At 38.9% G+C, this 27,907-nt stretch overlaps 1 protein-coding gene across 5 annotated transcripts in view; it reads left to right on the top strand.

Annotated features, from left to right (window-relative positions):
- Nucleotides 1–295: 295 nt before the first annotated feature.
- LOC103717358 (ketose-bisphosphate aldolase class-II family protein) overlaps nucleotides 296–27,907 on the top strand; it is a 75,962-nt gene continuing 48,350 nt past the window's right edge. For 4 of the 5 annotated variants that reach the window (XR_015974729.1, XR_005507714.2, XM_039117701.2 and 1 more), the window contains exons 1-13: nucleotides 296–811; nucleotides 980–1,058; nucleotides 3,702–3,779; nucleotides 3,874–3,954; nucleotides 8,233–8,309; nucleotides 8,411–8,465; nucleotides 8,586–8,634; nucleotides 8,895–9,032; nucleotides 12,275–12,356; nucleotides 18,787–18,865; nucleotides 18,979–19,025; nucleotides 19,150–19,344; nucleotides 23,392–23,467. Coding sequence is in view for 3 of the 5 variants with exons in the window: in XM_039117701.2 (XP_038973629.1) it covers nucleotides 548–811; nucleotides 980–1,058; nucleotides 3,702–3,779; nucleotides 3,874–3,954; nucleotides 8,233–8,309; nucleotides 8,411–8,465; nucleotides 8,586–8,634; nucleotides 8,895–9,032; nucleotides 12,275–12,356; nucleotides 18,787–18,865; nucleotides 18,979–19,025; nucleotides 19,150–19,344; nucleotides 23,392–23,467 (1,300 nt within the window). In the remaining 2 variants the exon portion in view is untranslated. Of the gene's footprint in view, nucleotides 812–979; nucleotides 1,059–1,526; nucleotides 1,705–3,701; nucleotides 3,780–3,873; nucleotides 3,955–8,232; nucleotides 8,310–8,410; nucleotides 8,466–8,585; nucleotides 8,635–8,894; nucleotides 9,033–12,274; nucleotides 12,357–18,786; nucleotides 18,866–18,978; nucleotides 19,026–19,149; nucleotides 19,345–23,391; nucleotides 23,468–27,907 lie in introns of those variants that run through there. The other variant, XM_088714433.2, reaches the window with a different exon arrangement.

The raw sequence follows: 27,907 nt of genomic DNA, 5'->3' as shown, positions 1-27,907 counted from the left end.
CATGGACACATCTAAAAAGATCAAAAGATAACAAATTTTAGAGCACTTTAGGCAGCTCTCTTTTATCAACCTAAAAATATCTCCAAAATAGTTAGACACATATAAAGCTACTCAGTTCGTAGGCTTATTAGCCTTTTGTATACATAATTGATTTGAAAAATTATATTGTCATGGCTCAAATATTTCAAAGTAGGAGGTGGCACCATCCATACCGCCGATGCACGTGGATCCGGCCTTTGGTGAGTTCGCTTTGAAATATCGGATGCTTATCCCGAGCCGAAACTTTCCGGCCCTCGCGCGCTTGCGACCTGGTGAGGTGGTGGAGGCGTGGAGCACGCGAGGAACTTTTCGGCCTTATCCATTACTACAAGACAAGATCTCTGACACGCTCGCAGGCCGTGGATCGCAGGACGAGTGGGAGTATCCAAGATGCCGGACGGCGCCACTCCCAGTCCTCCGACACGTCACGTGACTGCGTATCACAGCCTCTGATGCCGTGATCCCTAATCAGAGAAAGAAGAATCTATTTCCACCGTCACGGACGGCCATGATGGTCCCAACTTCAACTCTTCTCGAGTCTCACACCCCGATTTTATTTTTATTAGACTTTCCCTCTCGACCGAACGGAGCGCTTGTTCTCACTCGCTCCATCGCGAGAGAGATCGATCGAGTAGTAGAAAGGGGAAGTCGAAGAGCTGAGATCACGGTTATGGCGTCTTCAAACGTGGTCGGATTCGTGGGGCTGGACGAGCTGAGCTTGGAACTCGCTTCCTCGCTCATCCGATCGGGCTTCCGCGTTCAGGGATTCGAGGTTTCGATTCTTGCCTTTCGATCTTCTGGAGATCATTCCTTGAATCAAGGATAGCGATCTTGAATCGAAATCATTGTCTTTTTCTGCTATTTCTCGATGTTTTGAAGTGTTTTGGAGGATTAATCCATGAGGTTTGTGTCTCTTGGTTCATGGCCTTCCTGGCTGTAGGTGGTTGGGTCATCGGTGATCGACCGGTTCTTGGAGTTGGGTGGAGCCAAATGTGCCAGCCCCATGGAGGCAGCAAGAAGTGAGTCCTTTGCTCTGTTTTGTTACTAGTTGGTTAAATAAATTTAGATAGTTCGACTTTTAAAGCAAGCCTAGTGTGTCTATATATATATATATATATATATATATATATATATATATATATATATATATATATATATATATATATATAGAGCTATTACATACGTTTTGATAACTAAGAAAAATGGTTGCCAAAGAGGTGTTACTTTGATGTATAACCTCGCCTTTTGCATAGAAATTTTATCGATCAATGTGATTGCATGATGCCGTGATGTTGAGGGGCTGGGCTGGCTTGCAGGATCTGGTTTCTCTAAGACATAGCACTGGTTTGGGGTGACAAGTGTGTAAAAGCTCTACATAGGCCGGGCATGGTAGTATACGATGCTACATACTTCTCTCATGCCATTATATCTGTCTTCAAGAAGCATATATTACATGAGTTGGCACTTCTCAAGGCTTGTGTTGGGAAGAATATCTCGCTCTGAATTTGGATGGAAGCATTTCCACTGTATTTCTCACTAAAGATTATTCAAATGATGATGTCAGCGGCCTAGGTGTCCCGAGGGTCGCTAAGGTGTCCTGAGGCATGTCAGTTTCAAAGGCACTTACCCAAGTGCCCAGGCGACTGTCTGTAACAACATTATCATGTAACTTCTATTTAGTTCTTCTGAATTTTTAGATTACCCTGTATAAAACTCTAGATACTGACATAATGGACCAAAGAAACCTTGGGGGTTGAAAGTATCTTTATATTGTTTCTTTTTCTTGTAGCATTCATCTTTTAAAGAGCATCTAGGCTTCTTAAAAAACTTCTTGTGTGACAAAGAAAAAAAATCACTTATAAGTACCAGTTCCTCTATACATCGCCAAGGCACAAAACAAAAATAGCCCTTTAACACATATATTGAATTGCTATTTGCCTCAATTCTGATATGATGGATCTCTGCTGAATTGCTATTCATTGCTATTTGGCTCAATCTGCTACATTGGAATTATTTGGAACTAAAATAATGACCATCCTGACAGTTGATACCTCCTTTTCTAATAGAAAATAATAATAAATAACAGAAAATTTATAGCATTATTTACCCAAATCTTTGTTCAACAAACCAATTTTTATCTTTGCTACAAATATTTGAATTAAAGAAGGTTCTTAAGCTGAGTTATGCAAGTGTTAAACAATAATAACTATTTCCATTAGACAATGATCATTGTAATGAAATATGAAAATTTCCATTATTGATAAATAATAAAACAGAGCCCCTCCAAAATTGCTATAAGACCATTCTAACGTTCTGACAAGCATTTTTAGACCTTTTGTTGAAATCCTAGTTCCCTTCTCCAGTTACTGTTGCCATTGAAGCAAATATTCTATGTATAAAGAATATGACATAAAGTCTCCAATATATCAAAAAAAAATCATTTTTAATAGGCTGCCTCCTTGGTTTTAGAACAGCCCCGCAAACTAGTTTCCACAGCTTTGGATCCATCTCCTTGTCACTAATACATTGCCTGTGGAAACAAATGTAAGCAATAAACAATTTCAAGTCAGAGCCATCAAGGGACATGTGCAGTTTTCCATATATGCTCAAGGGCATGATGGGGGAAACAAAAGTCCAGGATGAAAGCGAAAGGGAACAATGCAAAGCAGATTCCCTTGTGGGTTTTAATATAACATTATCAGTAGTCTCTTCAAGATATTGTTTGCTGTATATAGGATCATAAGATCATACGTATTATTTTGATTCTTGTAGTTTCCAATCTAATCCACAATTGCCTTAACACAATTTTGATCAGAATATTTTAATTTAGTTTGTGTCATCTATCAAGTATGTGGCCAACATATTTACCTGTTATGGCAGAGCAGAATTAAGGTAACTTATTTTTCTAAAGCCTTCAACTATTTTCTCCCCCCTGAGCAATTGATTAATTTAAACTTTCAATTATTACTTTACTAATATGTGCCTAACATGCATCCTGTGTCATACCTAAGGACATAGTATTTGTACTAGTGAAAATTGATGGCACATTCATTGTCTTACTGATTGAATTTTAAACATATATTATGCCAAACGTCACTTAATATGTTGAATAAAATTTGATTTTGTAAGGGCTGGAAAACCAAGTTGTAGTATTTTCTGTGCTTAAATTGGTCTCCATTTTGCTTAAATCTAAAAATATTTTGTGTAGAACAAGCGCGAAGTAAGTGTCAACCCTGTAATGAAGGCAACCAAGTAATTAATTCCATTTTTCTGAAGTCCTTTCTGAGATGACGGCAGTCCATGCAGAAAGATCAAAATGAATAGAGTATATAGTATTTAATTGTCTTCGACCACTCAGTATTACTATATGGTCAGGCAGAATTATGAACATCATTATCTAATAATGCCAATGATTGTCCAAAGCTTGGATGAAATGGTGGAGTGCTGAGACCATGTTAACATCAATATGTGAAAATGAAGCTATGAAATGAATCCTTAAGGACATAGTTTGCTCTTCATTTTAGGAGTACATTTTTCTTAGTGCTTCTTCTGCTTCTTATTAGTATTATTATCTGGTGCATATTCTGTTTATGAATGTCAATTTACTGTTATATTGATTACCAGATCTGGATATTGTTTTATTTTAATTTTCTTTTGTACAGATGCTACAGCTATGATAATAGTGGCTTCTGCAGATGAAATGACTGAGGTTTTCTTTGGGAAGGAGGGTGTAGTAAGAGGTCTATCTATATCTATCTATCTATCTGTCTATCTATCTATTTATTCCACTTGTTTACTAAGCTATTTTCTATTTCTTTTTTTAATTATTTTTAGGATTGTGTATGGAAGCTGTTGTTATTCTTCAATCCACATTATCGCCAAGTCATATTCAGAAGCTAGAGAAGAATCTCTCAGGCATGCAGATTTTGTTTCTTAATATTCTTGTTGTTCTTATGTGCCAACTTTGATAGATCACGGTTGTTGATTTGTCATATATCTTGAATAAACAATGAGCAATTTTCTATGCACAACTCTTTCTGATATACATTTAGCCATGGGGTACGCAAGCATGTCTATGTATGCATTTATGGTAGTAGAGTTCTATATGCCTGTTCCATGTCTAATGAGGTTTAGGTATTTGTAGTATGCACCAATATTGTCGATATGGCAAGAGCATCATAGTTCAATAAGACTGTACAATATTCTTAGAAGATTAGTGTGAGCCTTGTTGGTTGTTTTATTGTGACCTAGAGGTCATGGGTTTGAAATATAGAAACAACTTCTCCACATGTGGAGGTAAGGTTGTGTACATCTGACCCTTCCCAAACTCTGCAATAGCAGGAGCCTCGTGCACCGGGCTGCCCTTAATAATGCTTACAAGATATGTACTGAAAACAGTTTGAGTAACTAATGCCTAATCAGCTAAATTCAATAGCATATTAATGAGGCAAATAAGAATAAATGAAGTAGATGCAAGTGTTGATTGCATAATCATAAGATTAGTTAACAACTTGGTCTCATCATTTATACAAAGTCGTACATATAATTCCTTTTCTACAACTTGACATCAATTTGTATTGTTGCCCACATCTTTTCCATTAAGTGCTTCACATACTTGCCATTGCTGTTTTATTGTTAGCCCTTCCAGTATATGAAATTACAAAAGACATGGAGAAGCTAAGCAACGTGAGATGGATTTTGTAGAGAAAAGATAAGGAAGAAAAATGAGTTGTGAATCATAAAGAAATAGAGGTTCCCTGCTACACTATTCACTTTTATTCTCAAGCTCTTTCTCTCAAGTTTTGGATCCCCTCTTATGGGTGCTCTATGTTGTTGTTTTGCATGATTCCCATCTTTGTATGCATATTTGGTGTTACTCAAGGTTTCTCGAACTTGCTCATTCTTTCTTCCCAACATTTGCTAGAATCTACTTTTGCTAGATATCTACTTTGATATCTTTTTAGTTTTTACTATTATCATCTCATGTATGATCACTACTGCCTGCACTTCAATCAAAACCAAAACCAAAATCATTGCCTAACATTCGATTTTGTCCTTTCTAAAGTTAAATCAACTGTTGAATCTTCAAACTTGAGAAAATGTTTTTAGGCTTCTCCTCATAAGAAATAAAAGTGATGAATTATCCTCTTTTTGTTAAATATTAAGGCATTATATCTCATTATGTTGCTAAGAGAGTGCTTCAGCCATTGGATAGAATTTTGGGTACTTGCTTGCTTGTGCCATGCTTCAAAGTTCAAACATTGCTTATCAGCTTGAAGCCTCTAAACTTGCCTAATTAGCCTTCTTTGTACTTGCTATTTTTTTTTGTGTCTGCATACACATGTAGAGAACCACTTTTTCCAGTTTGGGGGTATGCTCCTACGACTTGAACCAAATATTTGTGTTACATAATTGGCCACACTGTCCTCCCTACCTTGCTAAACTGCAGAATAAACCAAGTTTATTTATACAATTAATTATTTCTATTATCTCAATTTTGTAAATTAGAAACTTTCTTAAAATGAGAAGTGGAGATGAATGTGGAGTGAAAATTGAGAATTATGAAGTTCTGAAGAGTAATTATTTTCAGCATTTGGATCGTTTATTTATAAAGAAGGAGAAATTGAAGAGGATATTATGCATAGGATCAAGGAAGGAGGTATCATCCCAAATGGTCCAGTGTGGAATGTACTGAGCCATACTTGGGGTAGACCTATAGTTTCACCCCTCGGTTCGAGAAATCCGATGAGGGAGAGGGAGAGGGAGAATGAGAGAGAGGAAAAAAGAGAGAGGGAGGGAGGGAGAGAGAGGGAGAGGGGGCGGAGAGAGAGGCCGAGAGAGGAAGGGAAAGTGGACCCCCACATAAGAAATTGAAAAAAAAAATTAGGGGTGGAGTCCCTATTTCGTGTAGCTTGCCACTTGCGGAGGATGAAGGCTCAAGAGCCATCTCACCCCCCCTCTCCAACCTCTCTCCCCCTCCCTCTCCCTCTCTCCCTCCCTCCCTCTCTCTCTTTTCCTCTCTCTCCTCCCTCTCCCCCTCCCTCACCAGCTCTGCTTTGTCGGTATGGCTTAGATCGGATGACACAGTACCATACCGTACTATATTGCTAGGGAACTGATATAGGTTCCAGTATTGGCACAGCATACTTTGCATAGAATATGGTAGGTTGGATAAAATGGAGAAATACAATTGGGATATTATATGATCGTAGTATATTTGCCAAGTTAAAGGAAGAATTTATAGGAAAACCATACGATCAACCATGCTTTGTAGTATACAATATTGGGTGGTAAGAAAACAACATATGCAATAGATGAATGTGCCAAAATGAGAATGTTGAGATGGATATATGATAATATAAGAAAAGATAGAATGAAAAATGAAGTCATTTGCAAAAAAGGTTGAGGTAGCACCAATTGAGGACAAATTAAAAGAAGAACAACTTAGATGGTTTGGATATATACAATATAGACCGAGGGATGTACGAAAGAGAAGTAGAGGTAGACTAGAAATCATATGGGATGAAGTAACAAAGACGGACTTTATAGCTCAATATCTTTTAGAAAGTGTGGTTCTAAATAAAACGGAATGGAGAGAAAGGATGCATGTAGCTGACCCCAACTAGTTTGGGTTAAAGATTAGTTGAATTGACTTGAATTGAGTATCTCAAGTTTGTGTCTTCTCAAACTTTTGGTACACCAAAGTTGACTCTTGATCCTATTTAGTTCAATCCATATGTGTTGTCATCTTTTCTTGGCAAGAGACAAAGACTTCTAGCTTATTCTGAAATATTTCATCTTAAGGTTTGGTGTTGACAAAATGCTCTTGTAATGATCTTAGTTTTTTATTTTATGATTATTCTGCTCGTTATTTTATCTTGATGTAATAGTGACTCAATGTCTACTCTATGGTATGCTAAACGGATCGGAACCGGTCGGTTTAATTCATGCCGAACCGATGCCGGAACTAAATGGTTCTGTACCGGTATCGAACCGGTACCGGAACCGAATGGTTCTATACCTGTATCGGTGCGAACCGGCCCGGTTCGCACGGTACAAGCCGGTATCGGTGCGAACCAGGCCGGTTCGCACCGGCCCAAGCCTGGGCGAGGGGCCGCGTGCTGCATGGTTTTCCGCACTGGGAACCATGCCTGCGAGCTGGGAACCGTGCCCACACGCTGTTCCCCGGCCCGCGAGCAGCTCTCCACGCCCGCGTGGCCGCGCGGGACAGCTCGCTCGCGCAGGGCAGCGCGCCCGGGCGTTGCCCCGCGCGGGATATTTAATGCCACTCAGTGGCATTTAACTCGGACGCGCGCGCGTCCGCTCGGTTTTTTTTTATTTTTTTTTTCTTTTGGTCTTTGCCAGTACAGTACCATTCGGTACTGTATCGGTACCGATGCCCAGTGGTATGTTGGTACAATCGGTATGGTGAACCTTGGTCTACTCCGATCTTCAATATTTCATTCTCCTATTTTTCTTGCGATTCTCAACACCTCGTTTGTTTATTGCATAGTATCTTTTGTTTTCTTTAAACACTCTAACATGAATTTCTTTTCAATCAGTTTCATTCTTCTCCGTTTTTGTATATTTAGCACATTTCAGCTGTTGTCACTTAATTAGGTAACCATTATATCAAGGTTCGCCGTCTCGGTACCGGACTCTGTACCGGTGCCACACAAGCATAGTATCGGTACGGTATGAAATTTTTTTGGCGTATCGAGTGTCGTTATGCCATCCGTACCGGTACCAGTGCCAAACCGGTACAGTACAGTACGCCCCGTACTGTCCAATTCGAGCCGGTACGGCATACCATGCATCATATTGTTCCATCGTAACCCCTGATCATATTCTCCCTGCTGCTGTATGCTGCTACTTAACATAATCATCATTTTTTTTCATGTATTTGTGCTTATCTTGTTTGATGGGATAGTCAAAGTTGTATGAGTTTAACAATCTAATTCTATTCTTGACATCTGGATGTATGGTTGGAGATCAGGAAATTGGTTGTTGATGTTAGAGAGCAAGTTCAAATATGACAATAATATCTCATTATTATTATTGCCTGATTGGAGATTCAAAATAAATTGCTATGGATACCTATTCAAATGTATATATAAGAAGAGTTCACATATTCTTCTATTGATGTACTTCTTCCACAACATAATGTAATTATTAATCTCTTTTATTGTGCAGTTGAGGCAGGGAATCTGGTTCTTGTCGATGCACAAATTTTTCAAGGAGTTTCGGAGCCTCTGAAAGGAAAAAATATTGTGAGCTACGTGAATTGCAACACTTATCAAGGATCACTTATTGTTTTTCACTTTACAAATGCCATTTAGTGGCATTGCTGACACTTCTGGTTGCATCTCAGGTTGTCACATCAGGAAGCCAAATTGCAATGCGGAGGGCTCGACCTGTTCTGTCTGGTAGAATCACTTCCAGCATCAAAATCTTGCAGAATTTGTAGGCTGGAGAGTTACAATCTTCATGCTTTCCTCTTTTACTGTATCTTAGCTATGTATCTGACTATTGGATCATTTGAGCAGCTATCAGTGAAAAGGTTTTTTCATATGAAGGTGAAGTTAGTGTTGGAAGGTATTCCTCATTCTGAGCATCAGACTACGTATTCCTAATATATCGTTGGGCTGTATACATATATTTTCAGGCCAAACTTTTTGGTTTTCTTTTAGCTTTCATTGGGATGACCGATGACTATTTGCCTAGTTGGACCTGCATGGGTCATTTTTTCAAAAAAAAGGGACTATATGCCTAGTTGATAAATTATGGCGTCTTATTTTTACATTTAAATTTTTTGATCCATATCAAAATTTTCTTACTTTCTCCTTTGCTTGCAGAAAGATCCGGATGGTAAATGATCTGCTTGAGGGTATTCATCTTGTTGCTTTGGTGGAGGCAATATTTCTTGGTGTTCGAGCAGGAATTCATCCATCTATTCTCTATGACATAATCTCAAATGCTGCTGGAAGTTCTTGGTAACCAGATTTGCTGGTTATGTTTTTCTTTGAGACATATCCTATTTGACTTCTTTTTCTTTCAAAGAAAGTTAGAAAGAATGGCAAGAATCCAAATACATTTCTGTCTTTCCAAATACAAGCCTCTATGCTAAAATTTAATGAAATAGAAAGTATGCTTCTCCAATTTCTTCATTCAAAAGCAATACATATAAATTGCTTGAATAACTCCCACAAAATTAAGGAAATGTTTGAAAACAAATCCCATAGTTATGCCAGGGTTATGCTACTACTAATTTGAGAAAAAATACCTTATCCATTAATGCTGAATATGGTATCCAATCTTCCCATAATTGAATCACTACTTGGTCACTGCGCAGTTGGATTTTGGATTGAATCAATTTTGTCATTTGGAGCAGTCTTGGTGCTATCAGTTTTCATTGATCTGACTTGGTTGAACAATGCTAGAAATATTTTCATCACTAATCATTCTTTTGTCAACAAATCTAAGGGAGGAAATTTGCTCTTTTAATTTCCTTAATCGAATTTGTGGTACGCGCTTACTACAATACCTTCTACTTTGTATATGCATATTTAGGCTATGGGCCCCTATTAGTGATTATATCATTACATACTTCTCTTCTCCAATGTTATTACCAAAGTAGAGAAAGACCAGCACTAAGCATCTTGGATTACATTTCATTAGCTATTATCATGAATGCAAAGTAAAGGGTTGTATTCATTTTTGCTAAATGTGAACCCTTTTTTCCATCTCTGAAGTTTATTCTATAATGCTAACTTAAGGGATGGGATAGATTTGGTCATTTTAGGAGTTTGTCTGGGAATAGTTAATCTCAAGGTTTTAAATACCAGTGGGACGGCGGGGCGTCCCACAATTCTGAGTGTTGAGACAAGGCACTACCCACATGTCGCGACGGGATGAATCAGGAAATGGTCCGGGACAGAATGGGGGTGTTCTATTCCATGGAAAACCTAGGATAGGCCCATTGCATGATATTTAAAAACTTGATCAATCTCCTTGTCCCTTCTCCATATTCAGGATACTTTCTAACTTAATAGCATAAGTTCATAAACGATAGGGGAAATAATAGCTATTTGAGTGGCAAATTGTGAAGTCTTTATAGACTAAGAAACCCACATGGCACAAGATCATGTTATAAAAACATGGCAGAACTATAAAATTAGTTGATAGGCTAAGGATTCTTGGGATATTTTATCTGAGTTCATGAACTATATGCTTATGGGATGCTAGTGACATTACATGTATGCTGTATGGAAGAGGCTCGAGAGTCGATACCAAGATCCGGCGTACCGCCCGGTACGGGGCATATTGTATCGTCCAGCCCGGTACAGGGCATATTGTACCGTATGGAAGAAAACTGGTACGAAACATACCTTCAAGTTGGTACAAGCCTCGTACGTCTGTACTAAGGCGTATTGCTCCGTATCGAGATATATCAGTCCGTACCGAGGCGTACCGAAGTACATATCAGTCCGTACCGAGGCGTACCCAGATAAAAATTGAGAAAATAGGTAGGATAGTTATTTCGGTACAGAGGTATGCCGTACTGTACTATACCGAACCGAACCGATAAGGTACCGATATGATATCCGGTACCAAGATTGTGGACCTTGCTCGAGAGTTGAGACTGTTGAGCGCTTTTCATGTTTTACCTCTTTTTTTGGGCTATGAATCTTATTATTAATATTGTTGTCTACTTCTCTTTGAAGAACAACTTTGTAAAAACTTTATTGACTTAGTTGTGATTAAGAAAATATCTGGCAACCCTAGCATATGGAATGGAATATGACTATTTTTGGGATGTGCCTGTTATTGTTGAAGGAGAGAAATGTGATGATCTTCCTTAGCTGGGTCAGATCTTGGTCAATTTCATAAGATGAGGATATTTGGGGTCATTGACTTTATCTGGCCTGTTTCTGGGGTCTTCCGACATGTTGGATGGTAGCTAAAGTGCTTGAGTGGGGCTTTTTCCTCCTTCACTCCATCTTTATGACATACTCTGATGACTAATGGGCATTCTTCTTCTTAGGGCCAGCTGTGTTTAAGCACTGGACTTTGACTTCAGGGATCAAGCCTCTTTCATCTGTTGGCTGTGAAGCAGTTGTGTGATGCTGGTTTTTTGTATTTTTGTTAGGTTTCTAGGGCCTTCTTTTCCTCCCGCTTCCTTATATGCCCTTCTATTTGTTCCCTCCTTTTCTCTTTCTTTAGACTGACAGTGGACCATGTATTGGTCTTGCTCATTTCCATTTTACTGATTGTGTAATGAAATTGGGTAGTTCTGTTTTTGCCACCTTTTTGCTCTTGAAAGAGCAAAGTTTGGGGCATAAACAGTGTAAATTATCTAAATTAGAAGTCTTGGTGATCCTCTTCTCTAAAATTCTCTTCCAAAGTGATAATTATTATGCAAATCTATATTTTGAAAGGCCAATTTAAGGTTGCAATTGTAATTTTAAGTTATAAATGATTTTGGGTCTTCTTACTTTTTAACCAGATTTCTAGGCTTATTCCCCACACTTGCCAATAGTTGTTTGGCCAGAAATTGGACACTAATTAGGAGTTAATGATATCAGGTTGAGAATTTGTTGTAGAGCAGTCTCAAACATTCCTTGATTAATAAATAGGATTGCATCTTAATAGATGAAACTTGCTGCTTAAAGTTAGTCAAGGCTATAGTATCCCAAAATTCCTGCATTAAGTTTTAATTCAGCGAAGTAAGATGAGATAAACTAAAGCTCCGCTAAAGTCAGCAAGATGCACCAAGCTGATGTACCATTTTTGTAGTATTTGTTCTCTTTCTTTTGCTATGATGCTGATTATGCATTGTTCTTAAATTTTGCAATCACTTCAAAATGCCATGAGAGAAATGCCTTGTACTTGGCTCATGAAAGCTTGTCAAAATTTGATACAAATTTTCATTAATGTCAAATGAAGAAATATTGAGTTGATTCTCCCTTTATAATTTATATGTAGAATGTTGATAAACTTGATGCCTTCACCCACTTTGGATAGCCAATTTTTGCAATAATTTACTAAAAAAAGTTGGTTGGCACCTAACTTATCCCTAGAGAAACCTTGTAGTCAATGTCAACATGCTCGAGGCCATCCAAATAACTAGTTTTGTGCTGTTTCTATTTTCTCTTTATATATCTTCACTCACTAAGATTTTCAAACAATTTGGTCAGTTTGCTTGTGATATCATAAATGAATTGTATTTGTGTAGGATCTTTGTGGATACAGTTCCCAAATTGTTGAGTGGTGACCACTTATTGACAAAATCTTTGAGCACTCTAGTAAAAAATGTGGTAAGAATTCATTATCTAATTGTGTACCTTATATGGTTTGGGTAATTTGAAATATAATATTGTATTTAGTAATCACATTTCTTAATGCCCTAGATGATAGTCGGTGTTTTTTTTCTTGTTTCAAGACATTTGCCACTTATATGATGGTGTATATGTTTTTCCTTTCTTTCATATCACAAGATGCATGTTTATGCTGATTGAGAGTAACACAATACCATACTTATTTATGTTTCACATATCTTTGCCTTTCTACTATAAGGTACTCTATGTATTGGATTGGATCATATTGTGTTTTTAGTATGGTAAGCTTTTAGTTGATGTAAGATATAGTCTATTTATTTCTCAGACGGAGAGGTATGGACTATTTGATGGAAGTAATTCCTTAATCATGATTTTAAGTACTGATTAATATTGTGTGGTGTGGGCTGTATTCTACTGCCTCTAGAACCAATATGGTACAACGATGGTACAAAGGCTTGGCATGCCCTTGTATCATTACATGGAATGGGTGCTGTGCTGACTTCAATGGTGTAATATGTGTTGGTATGGGGTATACCATATCATATTGTATCAATATGTTACAAGTATGGCAGTTGATACCAAGGTATGCCGTATTGGAACCAATAGGCGTACTGGTCGCCTATCGGACCGGTACGGTACCGGTTCAAGGCGAATAGAGGGGCGTCGTGGAAGAAAAAAAAAGGTCTGCCGGTGCGCGCGCGCCCGCATTAGATGCCACAGAGTGGCTTAAATGCCACTTTGTGGCATTAAAGGCCCCACGCAGGAGTGCTGCTGGCGGATTCGTGCGCGGAAACCATGCGCAGGCATGGTTCCCAGTGCCGCGTGCAGTTCTTGTCACGCGCCCCTGCGGGCACGCTGCACAGCGCGGGGAACAGCGCGCTGCCCAGCGCAGGGAACTGCGCACGGGGGCGTTGCCCCGATGCGAACCGGTCCGGTTCGCACCGGTATAGTGGATTTATCCCTTAGTTCCAACCCCGAAAGGGCCGGAACCGTTTTCCACAGCCAAACTGGACTCGTCCGGTACAGGCTGAACCGACCCTACATACCATGCTTGCTGCCAAGACTTAAAACATTGGCCCTAACAAAGCCAGAAATTGATGTACTAGATCACAATGAGGTAATGTTGTTTGTTTTTTCTCTAGTATGCATATACAGGCATTATATTTAATTTACAGATAACAGGGCATAGAGACATTGTAGGAATCTCAGTCGGTTGCTTTGGGTAATCGAGAGAGAATGAGATTCTAGCATCTTGTTCCTTAAATTTACCATATTTATGGATATGGTTGGGAGATCTAATTCATACAACTACCAACCATGGATGATAACTATAAGATGGTGGAAACCTTTCTTAGATGTTGGAGTAGTGACTCCATACCAACATTCAGGTGTGTCATGACATTGACAGGCTGACCTGAGAACATATCTGATAAAACTGCGCTGTTAGAATAGACCACGTTCTTGATAATGTAATAGCCTTTTCATGTCTTGTGACTTGAGTGATCCATGTGGACTAGTATGAGTTGTTGTCACTATGATGGCCAAGCTATGTAGGTTCAAATAGAGTTTGTTTGGTGGCTGATTGGATGTACATGATTCGTATAGAGGATTGGCAGAAGCTAAATGAAGGAACAACTACTTATTTGGATGGTTAGCATGGATTAGACATTTAAATAAAGAGTTTTGATGAATTTATTTTTGTATAAAAATGAAACCATGATTAATATACATTTCATTTTGAAAAATGTTTCTTGGAGAAAGAGTTTCTTCATGTTTGATCAAAGCCAATAGCCCTTGGATGCACCATATGCACCGTTATGGGTTTAATAATATTACCATTTATCACAAGGACTGTGGGCTGTTATTATGTCAGTGCAAATGGTTGCATTGTCACATAGAGGGACTTACATCTCATGATCATTGCAATATTATTTTTTCATGTCTCTTCCAACTTAGTTATTAGGTTTCATGAGGTTTGATAAGTCTAGCTAAATTGATTACCTTTACACCTAATAACCCTTTGAGTCTTTGACTATAGCATCATTTCTAGTCTACCACTGTGGCCTGGCCCCACATGCTTAGTATGTATCCAACTTATGTGTCAATCTAGGGCATGGTTGAAAATGGTTAGCTAGAAGGAAGTTGTACACAATTGATGTGGGACTAAATACACTCTTGTAAGGTTCTAAATCCTAGTCGAAGTGTTCCTTCATCTTGAGTGTCGAGACAGGACGGGTCAGGAAATAGTTCCGGATGGGCAAGACATCCGTAATCCTGAATGTCATGTGAAATGTTTTGCACTAGGGAGATCTTGGGTACTTATAACAGGCCAAGAAGTCCAAATAATATCTTTTGGCTGACCTTTATGGGTGGGGCCTTGGGTTGTTAAAGACTATGTAAAGGAAGATACTCAAATTTATTTGAATTTTGAAAAGTCAAAACAGAGAAGAGGAAGACCTGGGGAAACTCAAATGGAAATTCTGGGAAGGCATTCTGATAGGTTGCTTTGGTTTAGGTTTTAGTCCTTGGGGAGAATGAAGGGCTTTAGCTTCACATTAGATTGATGGGAATCATGAGATAATGCTTGTTGATGGCAACCATATTAACAGTTTTCTCTTTGTTGATAGTATGTATATGTAATGGATTTATGAGTGCCTAAACATACCGGCTTGATAGTCTCACTCGCTTGTGTGTGCAGTCACATTATTATTTACGAAGCGCATTGTACTCCTTGCATGTCTATTACTAGACTTCTTTTCTAAAGAGATAAGGCTGTACACTGTGCATCTGTTATACATTTCCTTAGATGGGATCGGTAGCACTGATAACTAGTCAACTCATTATCCTGTTATGAGAGTTTGAGATATAATAGGGATGCTTATTGCATACATCCTTTATAAAGATGATTAAATGCCTATCTAAAAATGCATAATTGATAATTTTATTCTACTCATTTGACTGATGAGACTCTGAAGTAGCTGATGAAAATTTAAATTGTAGTCCACCAGACCCTTAGAATTAGTCTACTATGGTCCAGGTGGAAGGTTAGGTGGAAGGTTATGGTGATGATAAAGAGAAGCTTCTATTAACTGCTGACCACTTTGAAAAAGATTGTTTTCTCAAATAGGAGTCCAAGATGAATGTCCGAAATTGCCAAGACTATTAAAATAAAATGCTTTTTTGGTTCTGCAATAACTTTGCCTTATGAAAAAGTGTAGGTTTTCTAGGATTTCTGTTTGAAAAAGGTTTAGGGCTTCTCAAGTTATAGGAAGATTGTGCAAATTTTTGGTGCTTTCTTGGTTAGGAACATTCTTGTCAAAATCTTACGATCCATGATCAAGATCTACAAGTTGTATCAATATGGCCAAAGTGATCTGGATCTGATTCTTGGATCGAGGCCATTAAATGCCATAAGATCTGGATCCATGTTACGAAACATCCAATCCCTTGAATCTCAAGATCCAGCTTGATTGTGTTAGTTACGTATTAATCCATGTGGAAATCCACTATCTATAATTTATTTGACCATATACTAGAATTATCTGTTTATCACCATAAACTTTGAGCATGAAAAATTTGTGGGCCTGTCACTATTTCCAACTTCTAAAAGTTGAGGGAAAAAGTTTTGTTCATGGAGTCAAAAGCAAAAGGAAAATTTAGTATTTTGAAGCCATTTGTTAAATCCCAGTTCTTTTCTTAAGATAAATATTCTATATAATTTTAATTATAAGTAGTATAACAAATATCATGAATAAGTAGACTTGTCATTTATTCCATTAGGCATGCTATCGCTATGACGCTATGTATGGGTTTATGGAGGAAACATGACTTCTTATATGTATGACATTTTTCTTTATTTGTTTGAGTATTCTTTCCCCCTCCCCCAATTATTACATTTATTTTGTATTTTTATAATTTAGATGAAATTGTAAAAAAGATCTTATAACTCGTGTTTCAATGCATGATTAAATTTGATTTAACCTCCTCTACTTTTATGATGTGATCCTGATCTTTACAACATTGGTTAGGAATAATCTGAGGAAGAATAAAGATTTAGATTTTATTTTGGACAATTCATAATGTTGTAAATTGTAATTATCTTTCTATCAAGCTTCATCAATATTGAAATTTCTGTTCTGACTTCTGAGCACTGACCTTCGTAACTTGAACTGGGAGAGGGTGTTAATGCATACTTTAGAAGCTTCACCAACATCCAAAATTCTGATCACAGTAGTAAACTTGGTAATTTGAACTGGGAGAGGGAGTTGAAGCTAATCTGAGAGTAGGAGTAGGGGTCTTGCAATCATGGAATATTAGAAACTAGATAAGAGTAGATATTACTATATAAAAGATTATAGATTAACATAGAACTTTTCAATGTTTATTAGTAGCACGACGTGAAGCATAATCTGAGAATATAGCAAAAAGAAAACATAGCACAAAATTAATTTAGGAATGGATAGAGTTGATTGAAGTGTGTACACTCATGTGAATGCTTGCATGTGTGTTTGTTTGCTTGTTTGTGCATGCATGTCCAGAGTGGGCATGTCAACCTAGGTACGAGATTTCAGCTACTAGCATGCTGGCTTTCATATAAGTTGAAATTGCTCCATTTTTGACTGTCATCAAAATCGCTAATGTCAGCCATCCAATTCTTTCGTTACAGAAAAGGTAGTCTAAGGTTTTAAAGGATAATATATGGGAGATGGGTGTCTAGGTGCATACCTAGCACGCAGGCATTCCAGGCACCTAGGCTGGTGCCCAGCATTTTAATGCTACAACAGCAGCATCTACCACTGCTGATAGAAGCAGCAGCAGGAGAAGCCACTTCTGACCTCAGTGGCCACACCTGTAGCAGCAACTGTTGTCAACAGCAACTGCTGAAGACAACAGGAGAAGCCACAGTTGACAAAATCTGGCATAGCACTAACTCCTGGTGACTGAAGGAAAAGAAAGGGGAAAAGAGAGAAGAATAAAACAAAGAATGAAAGGAAAAATAAAAATAATTCTTAGGCGGTCAGTCCTCCCTGATGGCTGCTGCAGCTACTAGTGCCATTACTAGCTCCTGCTGCCCTTCTTCTCGTTGGAAAAACCTTCTCCTACTTTCCTTTCCTCTCTTGGACAAACTGAGGATAATATTGGAGAGGAGAGGTTGGTGGGGGGAGTTATAACTTAGATGAATCGAGTACTGTTAGTTAGAAATCGATCAGTTATTAACCTGACCTGTTCTACCAGTTTAGAGTTTAGACTGGTTGGGCCTGCCCTCGATGCTCATCTTGGGCTAGGCAGCTGCCCAAGCACCCACTAAGAGTTGTGTACCTATATGGGCTGCCTAACACTTAAAGGGGTGCTTGAGGCCTAGCCTGCATAGCTACCCAACTAACATTTTTGAAAAAAATTACTTTATATGTAGAGGTCAAGTCTACTTGCATGTCATAAATATATATTATAGAGGTCAGGGAAAATTTCAGATGCTCTCCTTTTATTTTGAAGATACTGTTGGTTGGAAACTATTATCCATTAGTGTAGTGCCATCTTATGTCTGGGATTGAAGCTATCATGAAAAGCAAACGTCTACCCAATTCAAAATAATATGTGGTAGTTTTTGTTCTTCCTATCATTCAATTCATTGTTTTTAGTGGTTAGACAGACTGAACCTAAAGCTAGAGAGCGCAATTCAACTCATCATAGCAAAAATATGCTTGCTATTTGTGTTAAAATATCAGTCCCTTGTGTGGAGTTAGATTAGAGTGTTATGCATCTTGAAACCGATGGTCAATTATAAAGTTATTAACTTCAAATTTCAAATTGCTAAAAGTATGCCATTAGTGTGGCAAAAAAAATCAGAAAAAGTGAAATATGGCTGCTCGAATGTCAGTTTGGAGATCAAATTTTTATTCTTCTTGTATCAAAAGCTTTTTAAGAGCTTTAATCAAGGTATGCTGAACCGGTACCAATAGGCATACCGGTCGTCTACCGAATCGGTCTGCATAACAGAGCACGCGCGGCGCGCTGCGGTGAACCGATGCGAACCGGACGGAACCGTCCGGTATGCATCTAGTACCGGCTGGTTCCGGGGAACCGTTTTTTAATGCCAAACCAGACCGGTCGGCGCCGGTACCGGTTTGGTACGGGCTGAACCGGCTGGCACGGACTGGTTCAGCATTCTTTGGCTTTGATTCTAAAATGTTGGAAAGTAACTGTGCTATGAGAAAAATATTATAACCATTTACAAAATGTATGTTATGCGTGCTAGCTTACTCTTTTAATCGATTCATGCTGTTTCCCATTAAGTTGGCTTTGTTACCGTTCTACCAAGCTGTACACGTACTAGTGTTTATTGCTTAAGGTTGATATGCTTATGTTTTTCTGCTTAACTCACTTTCTTTTCCATTTCTGATGAAATAAGGGATTTGTGTTGGACATGGCCAAAGCAGTCACATTTCCTCTTCCACTTTTGGTCATTGCATATCAGCAGTTAATACAGGGTACTGGATATTAGTTACTAATCAAATTTGAACAGAGTTTCTTCAAATGCCTGATCTCGAAATGAAACATGCTTATGCATTACATTTCTCACTTGTACACCACTTTTGTGCAGCCTCTTCATGTACTTGTGGAGACTTTGCTTCTGCTTCACCATGGAAGGTGAATCACAATATATTTGTTATTGCTTTTTCAATAGGCTGTTGAATTTTTACTTGAATTTGTTGGGTTGTCAAAATATACTCTTGTATCTCTAGTCTCTCATAGTCTCATTACTCTCACACAGATCTGGGAACAAATGTTTGGAGTTAATATTAGAGATGCAGCTAATCAGAAGTCCTATAACCCTGGTCACCTAGCAGAGCAACTTTCTGTGACATCCAAAGGTGTAAAAAGAATTGGTTTTATTGGTCTTGGAGCAATGGGTTTTGGCATGGCAACACATTTGCTAAGGTCAAATTTCTACATCATTGCTTACGATGTAAGAATTCTTTCCGTTAAATTCTATATGGGTTTCCTGAAGTTTCAAGTTTTTGAGCAGTTAGGAGCTGTTGATTGAGAATACATTGATGCTGCATTTGTTACTTAACATGTTATATAGATTCTTTTGATTTTGATTAGGTTTAATTTTGATGCTTTAAATAACATCAGCATAGAAGCAAAATTTTGCACAGAGGGTTCTTCAAATATTGCACAAGGGATGATCTCCCCAATGCAATTAATGTAACTAATGCAATACATAATTAACTTATGTATGCCATCTGTGAACTAAGAACTGAGATTGACAGTCATTTTAGTTCAATATGACTTTCTCTCTCATACTGTCTTTTTCTTTTTAAATGCACCTTATATTATATAAGATGATTTTTGTACAAACTTTTGTAGTCTTAAGCTTATCTCTGTTCTTTCTTTAGTATTTCCTCTACATTGACTCATGGGAATTCTTTTTGCCCATCCTCTTTATATCTATTTTATTTTATTATTCATTTTAATTTTCTATCCGATTAGGGAGAAGAAATTAATTTTCTCAACCAGCTCAACTTGAATCTTTTAAGAAAATCTAGAAAACGTAGGAAAATTGGTGAAAGTAGGGTCTTGCTCCTCTTTTCTTTTATCAAAGAATAACAAACTGAGATAAACAGCTTATGTTTATACTTGTGAGGGCCATCCTTGCACAATTCAGGTCGAATTCCTTTTCTAATTGAAAGAGAACATAGGTTTCCCAAAATTAACATGATTAATCATAAAAAAGCTAAAATCATGCAGAAGGTAGATCTTGACTTCTACATTGATCTTGCCTTAAACCGCTCCAACTAATCTTCCTATATTTGAAGATATGGCTAGTTAAAGTCTATTTTGAAAAGGAAACTTTTTCTTTGACCAGCAATTTTGGGGTCCAAATGATGGAATTTGGCCCTGATTGCTTGGTGCACAGTACCCTTTATAAGGGTGGGTGCCACATCGTATAGCTCGAAAAGTTACCTAATTTCCGAAAAAAGAGCTCAATTGATATAGTATGGGCATGCTATGGCCTCCAGAAGTTTGCACGTGATTCTACTTTTTGATGTGGTGGATCTCTCTTCTGAACCCTGTCCAGTCCTCCTATAGAAGCCAAAATGATCCACATTAAGTCCGATGATCCTCTTGGATCATGATATCCTTGTTTGATCCATCATTACATCCCTTATGGGTCTTATTCCTTAGAAACTTTGACAACCTATAAAGATCTAGTGTCTGCCAGCAACTTTTTTCATGCTTAAGCCTCAAGGTAGATGATACTGCCATTTAAGTGGCTTAGCTACTAATTCTTCAAATGATGTAGCTATTCCAACATACCATTTTACTAGAGCTTTCTTTTTTATTCTGTTATTCTTGTTTCAATTTATCATGTATATCTTTCATTTGTTTCTTGCTTTTCCCTTTAATCTCTTCTAATTAACAACTTCAATCATCAAGCTTTGGGCCTTTAGTCCATCATTTTGTGAATGACAAGTAGATCCGCTCATGTTCAAGAATATTTTACGAGTGCTATCAACTTTCTATCAATCATTTTGAATTGATGTCATGTTCCTACTAAGACGACTTTGGTCAAGAGAGGAGCCATTTTTGGAACCTAGAATGCTAGTTGACTGGTAGGGATGCCTAATTTACTGTTTTTGACCTTTTGTAGTTTAACATCATGCTTTTCTGGAGCTCCAAAGTATGCCAAAATCACCAAAACTATTGTAACCGAAACTCTACGAACTTGTCCAAAACTGAAACCAAAACCAAAATTTCAAATCTTGATTTAATAGGCTCCACTAGAGTACTCCTAAGAATGCTCAAAACAACAATAGGATCTGTTAGATGGATGAGACCACCTGAAACCTGATAATTCATATAGTATCCATCTATCCTTAATAGATTCATATTCTATCTAGGATTCATAAGTCAGCTATGCACTTTCTCTTCAGTTAAGAGCTTCTTGGGCTTCTATGCTATTTCCATCCACCCATCTTCTCTCTCTGAAATTTTCTTTTGGAAGAACATGCGTGTGGAAAACAAAGGATGATAACATGTTAATCTTTTTTGTTTTAGGAAAAGTCATAGTAGCTTCAAGATTTGGAGATCAGTCATAAGACACATGAAAATATGAATATTCTAATATTAGATATATAAATCATGAAAGTACAATATAGAAAAGTAGGAGCTTGTTTTATAGATACAACCAGGGTTGGTGGAACCGTCCCGAATCGGTCGGTTTTGGCCGTTTCGAGCCATACCGGTGGCTCACCTGTACGGTTCCGACAATGGAAACGAAACTCATTGTCGGAGCCGAAGAAGGAGAAGGAAAGAGAGAGCAAGCAGAGGAGGGAGGGAGAGGGAGAGGGTGGGACACCGGCGGAGGCCGCAGGAAGCGATGCCGCGGTCGATTCTTCAGTTTTGAACGAAACAGGGGTCCGGCCGCAGCTTACAAAATTTTGCGATTTTTAAGTGAAGGCCAGCCTCCGCCGGCATCCCTCCGTCTCTCTCCCTCTCTACCCCTTCTCTCTTTCTCTCTCTCTCTTTCTTTCTCTCTCCCACGGTACTGTGCCCTCTCCTCTATTAGTATAGGTCTGACACGGCCCCTACCGACTTGTGCTGCCAGAGAACCGGTACGGTGCCTGGTATCGGTTCTGCGGACCTTGGGATACAACCCTCTTGTTTGCTCTAAAATATAGATACAATAAGGGTGCTTACTAAGAAAGCTATCCGTTTATGAATTATCAAGTAATATGCTATCAAAATAAAAAAGCAATCATGGATCTAACAGGATTAGAGCCCTCCATGAGGTTTGCTGTATCAGTGCATACCGCCCTATACGAGTGTACTTTATCATTTTGGTACTGAACCGAGACTCAATACACTGAACTGACCCTATAACAGTATAACAGTAGGGTACCAGTACGGGGTCTTGTATCGAGACGGCAAGCCTTGTTCCATGCTTTATGTTACCTACATATTTCTGATAAAAATGCTGAAATGTCCTCAATGTAATAGATGTATGAAGTTCAGGAATTGCCAAAGTTTGACACTTCCTTTCCCCCACTTGGGGTCCTATCTTAGGTCCCACAGCCTTGACAAGAAACCAATATTTCCATTAAAATTAGCATACTAACCATCCGATATCAGATCCATGACGGATTTTTTCTTAGATGGTTGTGGGGTGCATTATTTATTAATCATAGCTGATTTCACTGCCCTAAATGCTGCACAATGTGGGAGTCCTACAACTGCAGTTGGTGTGAGGAGAGAACAGTTATGAGGAAAACACCACTGAACCAAAGTAGCATAAAATATATTTTATCATTTAAAATCCAAAACATGTGGGCCTTTGAGGGGAAAAAAGAGGCTTCAAGCTCTGAGGCCAGCGGCATTGACTGGCCTCAGAGCATTTTCCATTATATATTAGTAGATGGTATCAAGTTAGGTTGAATGAGATGTTTGGAGTAGGCATTCTGCAGAAAAACTCCTTATGTCGCTAATTATTTGATTTGCACATTATGCGGTTATACATACATCTAGAGTTGTGCTAGGTATTTCGTGCTGATCATCTATTCTCATATGATATTTAAAATTTGCTTATTGTCATGGAAGATTTGAATTCATTGTGAGGCGCTATTCTGCTACAGCAAATTAATTAAATCTCAAAAGGTTAACTCCTGGTTTGGTGCCCTAGAATATTAGATGGAAGCATGAGTACTTAATTACCCTTTAAGTTTGTTTTAAATTGGCATATACCATACCAAATAATTAATTAGATGCTATTGAGAAAAATAATGACATATAAATTGTGTTAAATTTTCGCTCACTTCTTTATAAAACATTTTATTTTGTATCACCTACATTTCATTTCTGTATACTCAGCATGGACAACCTATTATGTGTAAATCATCAATAATGTGCTACAAAGCTAGTATAATTTTCTGATACTTATGTACTTTTTATTGAAAGTTTTCTAGTTTTCATTGACTTACTAGTTTATGCTTGTTTGATTTTATGTTTGTAGGTGTATAAGCCAACTCTAAATAGGTTTGCAGATTTAGGTGGGATAGTGGGGTCCTCTCCTGAAGGAGTAGCTAAAGGTATCTTCAACAATAGACCTCTACATATAGAATCTGCAATAGAAAGAATGAAGAAAAACTCTGCTCAAGCAGCATCATTGTCTTACTAGTTACTTTTTATACTGTGACCATGCTAGTATTGTGCATTGCAGCTTTCATTCTCTCCAGGCAATGCCACTCCTGATTAAATTATGTTATGATACTACAAAAGTAATCATTATATCAATTGCACCAAAAACTTGTCAATGTATAATAAATTATGCTTCCACTCAGATTAATTTATAGTGCAACCACAATTTGCAGAATTTTGTGTCTTTTCTTTGATGAAACCAACTATATGCTACCTCATACTTGCAATCTTGTCTAGTCTTTATGGATTTCACTAGAAGGGATTGAGTATGATTCAGTAGAGTTCAAGGACATTTTTTTGACTGAGTTCTTAACTCTGTAAATCAGTACCATATTCTTTTCCTAGGCAATATTAAATAAAAAGGGTTCTAAATCATGAAACTTTGAAGGCCAATTTATATGTACAAAAAGTTACCTCTTTGGGATGCATTTTAAACCCTTTCAACTGGCTAGCCTATATAATAAGATCCCTTTCTCCTGGACTCGAAAAGAATCTTGGCAACATGGGGAAAAACGTGTTTCAATATGGAAATTTTGGTCATAACATAAAGTAGAAGCAAAAGATTCAAATTAAGTACAACTCTGTATAATAAAATCCATCTAAAGAATGATACTAGATAGTAAGGAGCCAAGGATTTAAGTACCATGTTGTACTAGTTTATAACAGCTGTATTGTACCATACTTGTAACAACCCAGAACTTCGCCCAAAATGGCTAGCCGGAAGGTATTATTTGGGTTCCTTGATCTTGTATAAGTACCCAAGATCTACCCAGCGAATAACCGATGTGGGACTAAATACACGCCCGCACGGGTCCTCACATACTCCCCCCGTTCAAGCCCTGACGTCCTCGTCAAGCTAAGGGTTCATATCTATTCAAATCTAATCACAAACACCACGATTGGCTCGTGGTCAGTCCCAATGGATCCATGCTGCAGTGTCCCCTAGTCCACATAGGTTATGGGCCGGGTCCGCACTGATACCATTTGTCACAACCGAGGATCTCATCTAAAATGGCTAGCCGGAAGTTATTATTTAGGTTTCTTGATCTTGTATAAATACCCAAGATCTACCCAGCGAATAACCGATGTGGGACTAAACACACGCCCGCACGGATCCTCACATACTCCCCCCGTTCAAGCCCTGACGTCCTCGTCAGGCCAAGGGTTCATATCTATTCAAATCTAATCACAAACACCACGATTGGCCCGTGGTCAGCCCCAATGGATCTGTGCTGCAGTGTCTCCTAGTTCATATCTATTCATATAGGCTCTGATACCACCAAATCTGTCACGCCCCGAGCCCGAGGCGCGGCAGACGCCGCACGCCCGCACGGCGGGCCGCACGGGCGGGCTAGGCATCGGATCATATCAAAGCAGATACAGCTATTCAAAACTGACATAATTATTTAAATTGTTCAAAAGCGGACTCACAAAACTCCAAAATAACATATGCCAACATAATTCAAATGTCCAAACTAAACTAACTAAAATGCCAATAACTGAAGAAATCGTCGGAAAATCTAACGCACTCCTCAATCCCGTGAGATCAAGCCTCTGGATCTGAAAAATGAAGAAAATAGAATAATGAGCTACACTAGCCCAGTAAGCAACAAAATACCCCAAAGTGGGGTCAGAACATATCAGATCAAATGCAGGATAATATCTGGAATAAATCATAAGTAACATCATTTGTTGTTTTCAAAACTTATTATCATTTTTCAGAAAACATAATATCAGAATCTCAACATAATGGGCTACGGCCACGTAACCCAGTGGCATGGGTTGCACAAGGTGCCAAACACCACTATTATTAAGCACCGGTGGTACGGTGTCCAAATACCACTATTCTAATCACCGGTGGTACGGTGTCGAAACCGGTTCCTCACAGATTACAAGTCGACAGGGCCAACGTATAATCCCCATTGGCGGGGCCAGAACAGGACAGAACAGATCATAGCCATGCTGAGAATGCATATATACAGAAAAATAGATTTCATAAATTATCCAGTTATATTTTGCGGATTTCAGAGCATATAACAAAATTTTCAAATAAAATTTAACATGCCTGACCCATTTTACTGAATACAAAATATATGTCAAAACATAATCAGTTTATCAAATAATTTAGAAATCACACTTGAAGTATTAAGTTACTTACCTCTTCTCGCTTGATTCCTACTTCAGATAGACGGATCAGGTTCACCTGTTTAAATTTAATTAATTCCTTATTAATTTCAGAGCTAAGCAAAATCCAAAAATAATACTATTGGTCACGGCCCAACAGGGTCCAGAGTTGGCCCATAATGGGCATGGCCAGATAGGGCCCATATTGGGCACGGTCCAATGGGCCCACATAGACCCAGCTAAATAGGGCCCCCAAAGTTGGCTTCTAATTGGTTCATTTATGCAATAAAATTTATTGCAGGGACTAATACTTAATTATAGGGTATTGTTCTATAATAAACTTTAGTGGAAGGACCAATCAAATATATTTGGGGAGCCTTATGTAATAATCTTTCTTATAGGGACCAAACATAAATTACAGAATACCCTTTTTGTGAAATAATATACTGGCAAGGGCTTATCTACAAAATTTCATTTATTGGCCAAATGGGTTCGGATTCCGGATTCGGGTTTGGGTTCGGGTTTCATATTTGGACTGGGCCCACAAAAGGGTACGACCCAAATAGGGCCCGAACTAGGCTGAACTGGGCCCGATTTGGGCCCACAAAAGATTATGGCCCATCTGGGCCCAACACTATTGAACTGGGCCTAAGTTGGGCCCACAGTGAACCAGGCCCAAGTTGGCCCAGTTCGGCCCACGATGGGCCTTCATCTTCCCCAAACTCCCCATGGACAGGGGAGATGGGTACCAAGAGAAGGGAGAGGGGAGAGGGGAGAGGGCTGGCTAGGTGGCCGAAGGCCACCCCTCGGTTGACGGCCAGCCGGCCGCTGCGACGGCTAACGGGGAGGAGGGCAACCGAGATGATCTCGGTTTGTAGGGCCGAAACAGAGGAGAAATCAAAGGTAAATGGCAACGAAATGAAGAGCCAAAGAAGAGGCCTACCGGTGGACGATGGAGGCGGCGGATCCCAGCCGCAGGTGGCTCAGTTCGGCGGTCAAGTGGCGGCGATGGCCGTGGGGCTCTCCGACAGGAAGAAGATTTCAAAACAGGGGAGACTCGCGACGGGGTTTCGGACAGTACTCGGCCGGGAGGGCACGCCGGTCACCAAGGAGAGGAGGAGGAGGGAAGGAGGGAAGAGGAGGAGGAGGAGATGGAGGAGAGGGAGGAGGGCTCGGGTGATCTCCGAAGGAGGAGGAACGGGGGTTTTATCACCCCATTTCAACGGCTCTCCGTTGCGGGAATTGCGGCGGAGGCGAAATCAGCGGCCGTGCGTGCGGCCGCGAGGTGGACGCGGGACGACTGCGGTGCAGCCGCGGGATGCCCGCGGCGTCTCTGCGCCCGAAGAAGAAGGAGGGGATCGCAGACGCGATCCCCTGCTACGCCCCTTCCAAAAGAGGCGTTGGGCTGAAGTCGGCTGGGGCTGCCGGCTTCAGCCCAGTATCTCACATTCTCTCCTCCTTAAGAAAATTTCGTCCTCGAAATTTGAGAGATCTAGGCCTTTCAAATTTAGAAATGCTCAGCCTATTGAGTAATACAAATCCAAGATCTCGTTCTCCTCGGTCAAAATCAGTGATAGATAGCTTTAGATCAATTATCAAAACTTTCATATAAACTCGCAAGATTAACACTAGATAAGTGACTAACTAAAATCTCAGACTGAAATTATCATCTTGATGCATGTTCACTCGAGATCGGATCAGGATCGATTCACAATAGGATTGATTAAAATTAGTTGTGTTTGGGATAGAACTTGAAATAAAATGAATTTGATGCTCATATTATGGTAAGGAGCAGATCCCACAATAGATAATGACCAACCTTAGAGTCAAATCATTATATTGCTAAGAATATGATTCGCAAAATGAACATGTACTGATGATCATTAGGTAGCAACGATTTATCTCAAAAATGATTTGCATCAAATCACAAAAGCAAGTCTGGAAAGGCAAAGTATTGATACTATGATTCAATATGTCGCAAAGCTTTTAACTTAAACTTATAAATCATAAGATGGAAGCAAATAATGCATGGTTTATTCCGATACTTAACAAATTAGACCATATTTAATCAATAATCAACCAATCTTGGTCATGATATCCTCAAATTTTTCTTAGCATACCCAAAAATAGCAAAGTCTATCCAAGAGATAACATAATCTTATCATGATTGACCTGAGAATCAATAGCATACACCTTCCCTTATTAAC

The sequence above is a fragment of the Phoenix dactylifera genome, chromosome 18 (assembly GCF_051530095.1).
Source record: "Phoenix dactylifera cultivar Ajwa chromosome 18, Ajwa_hap1_PhDact_Kaust_v1.1, whole genome shotgun sequence".
Classification (NCBI taxonomy): domain Eukaryota; kingdom Viridiplantae; phylum Streptophyta; class Magnoliopsida; order Arecales; family Arecaceae; genus Phoenix; species Phoenix dactylifera.
Note: the sequence above shows the minus strand (reverse complement) of the source record. Positions and strands in the feature narration are given on the sequence as shown.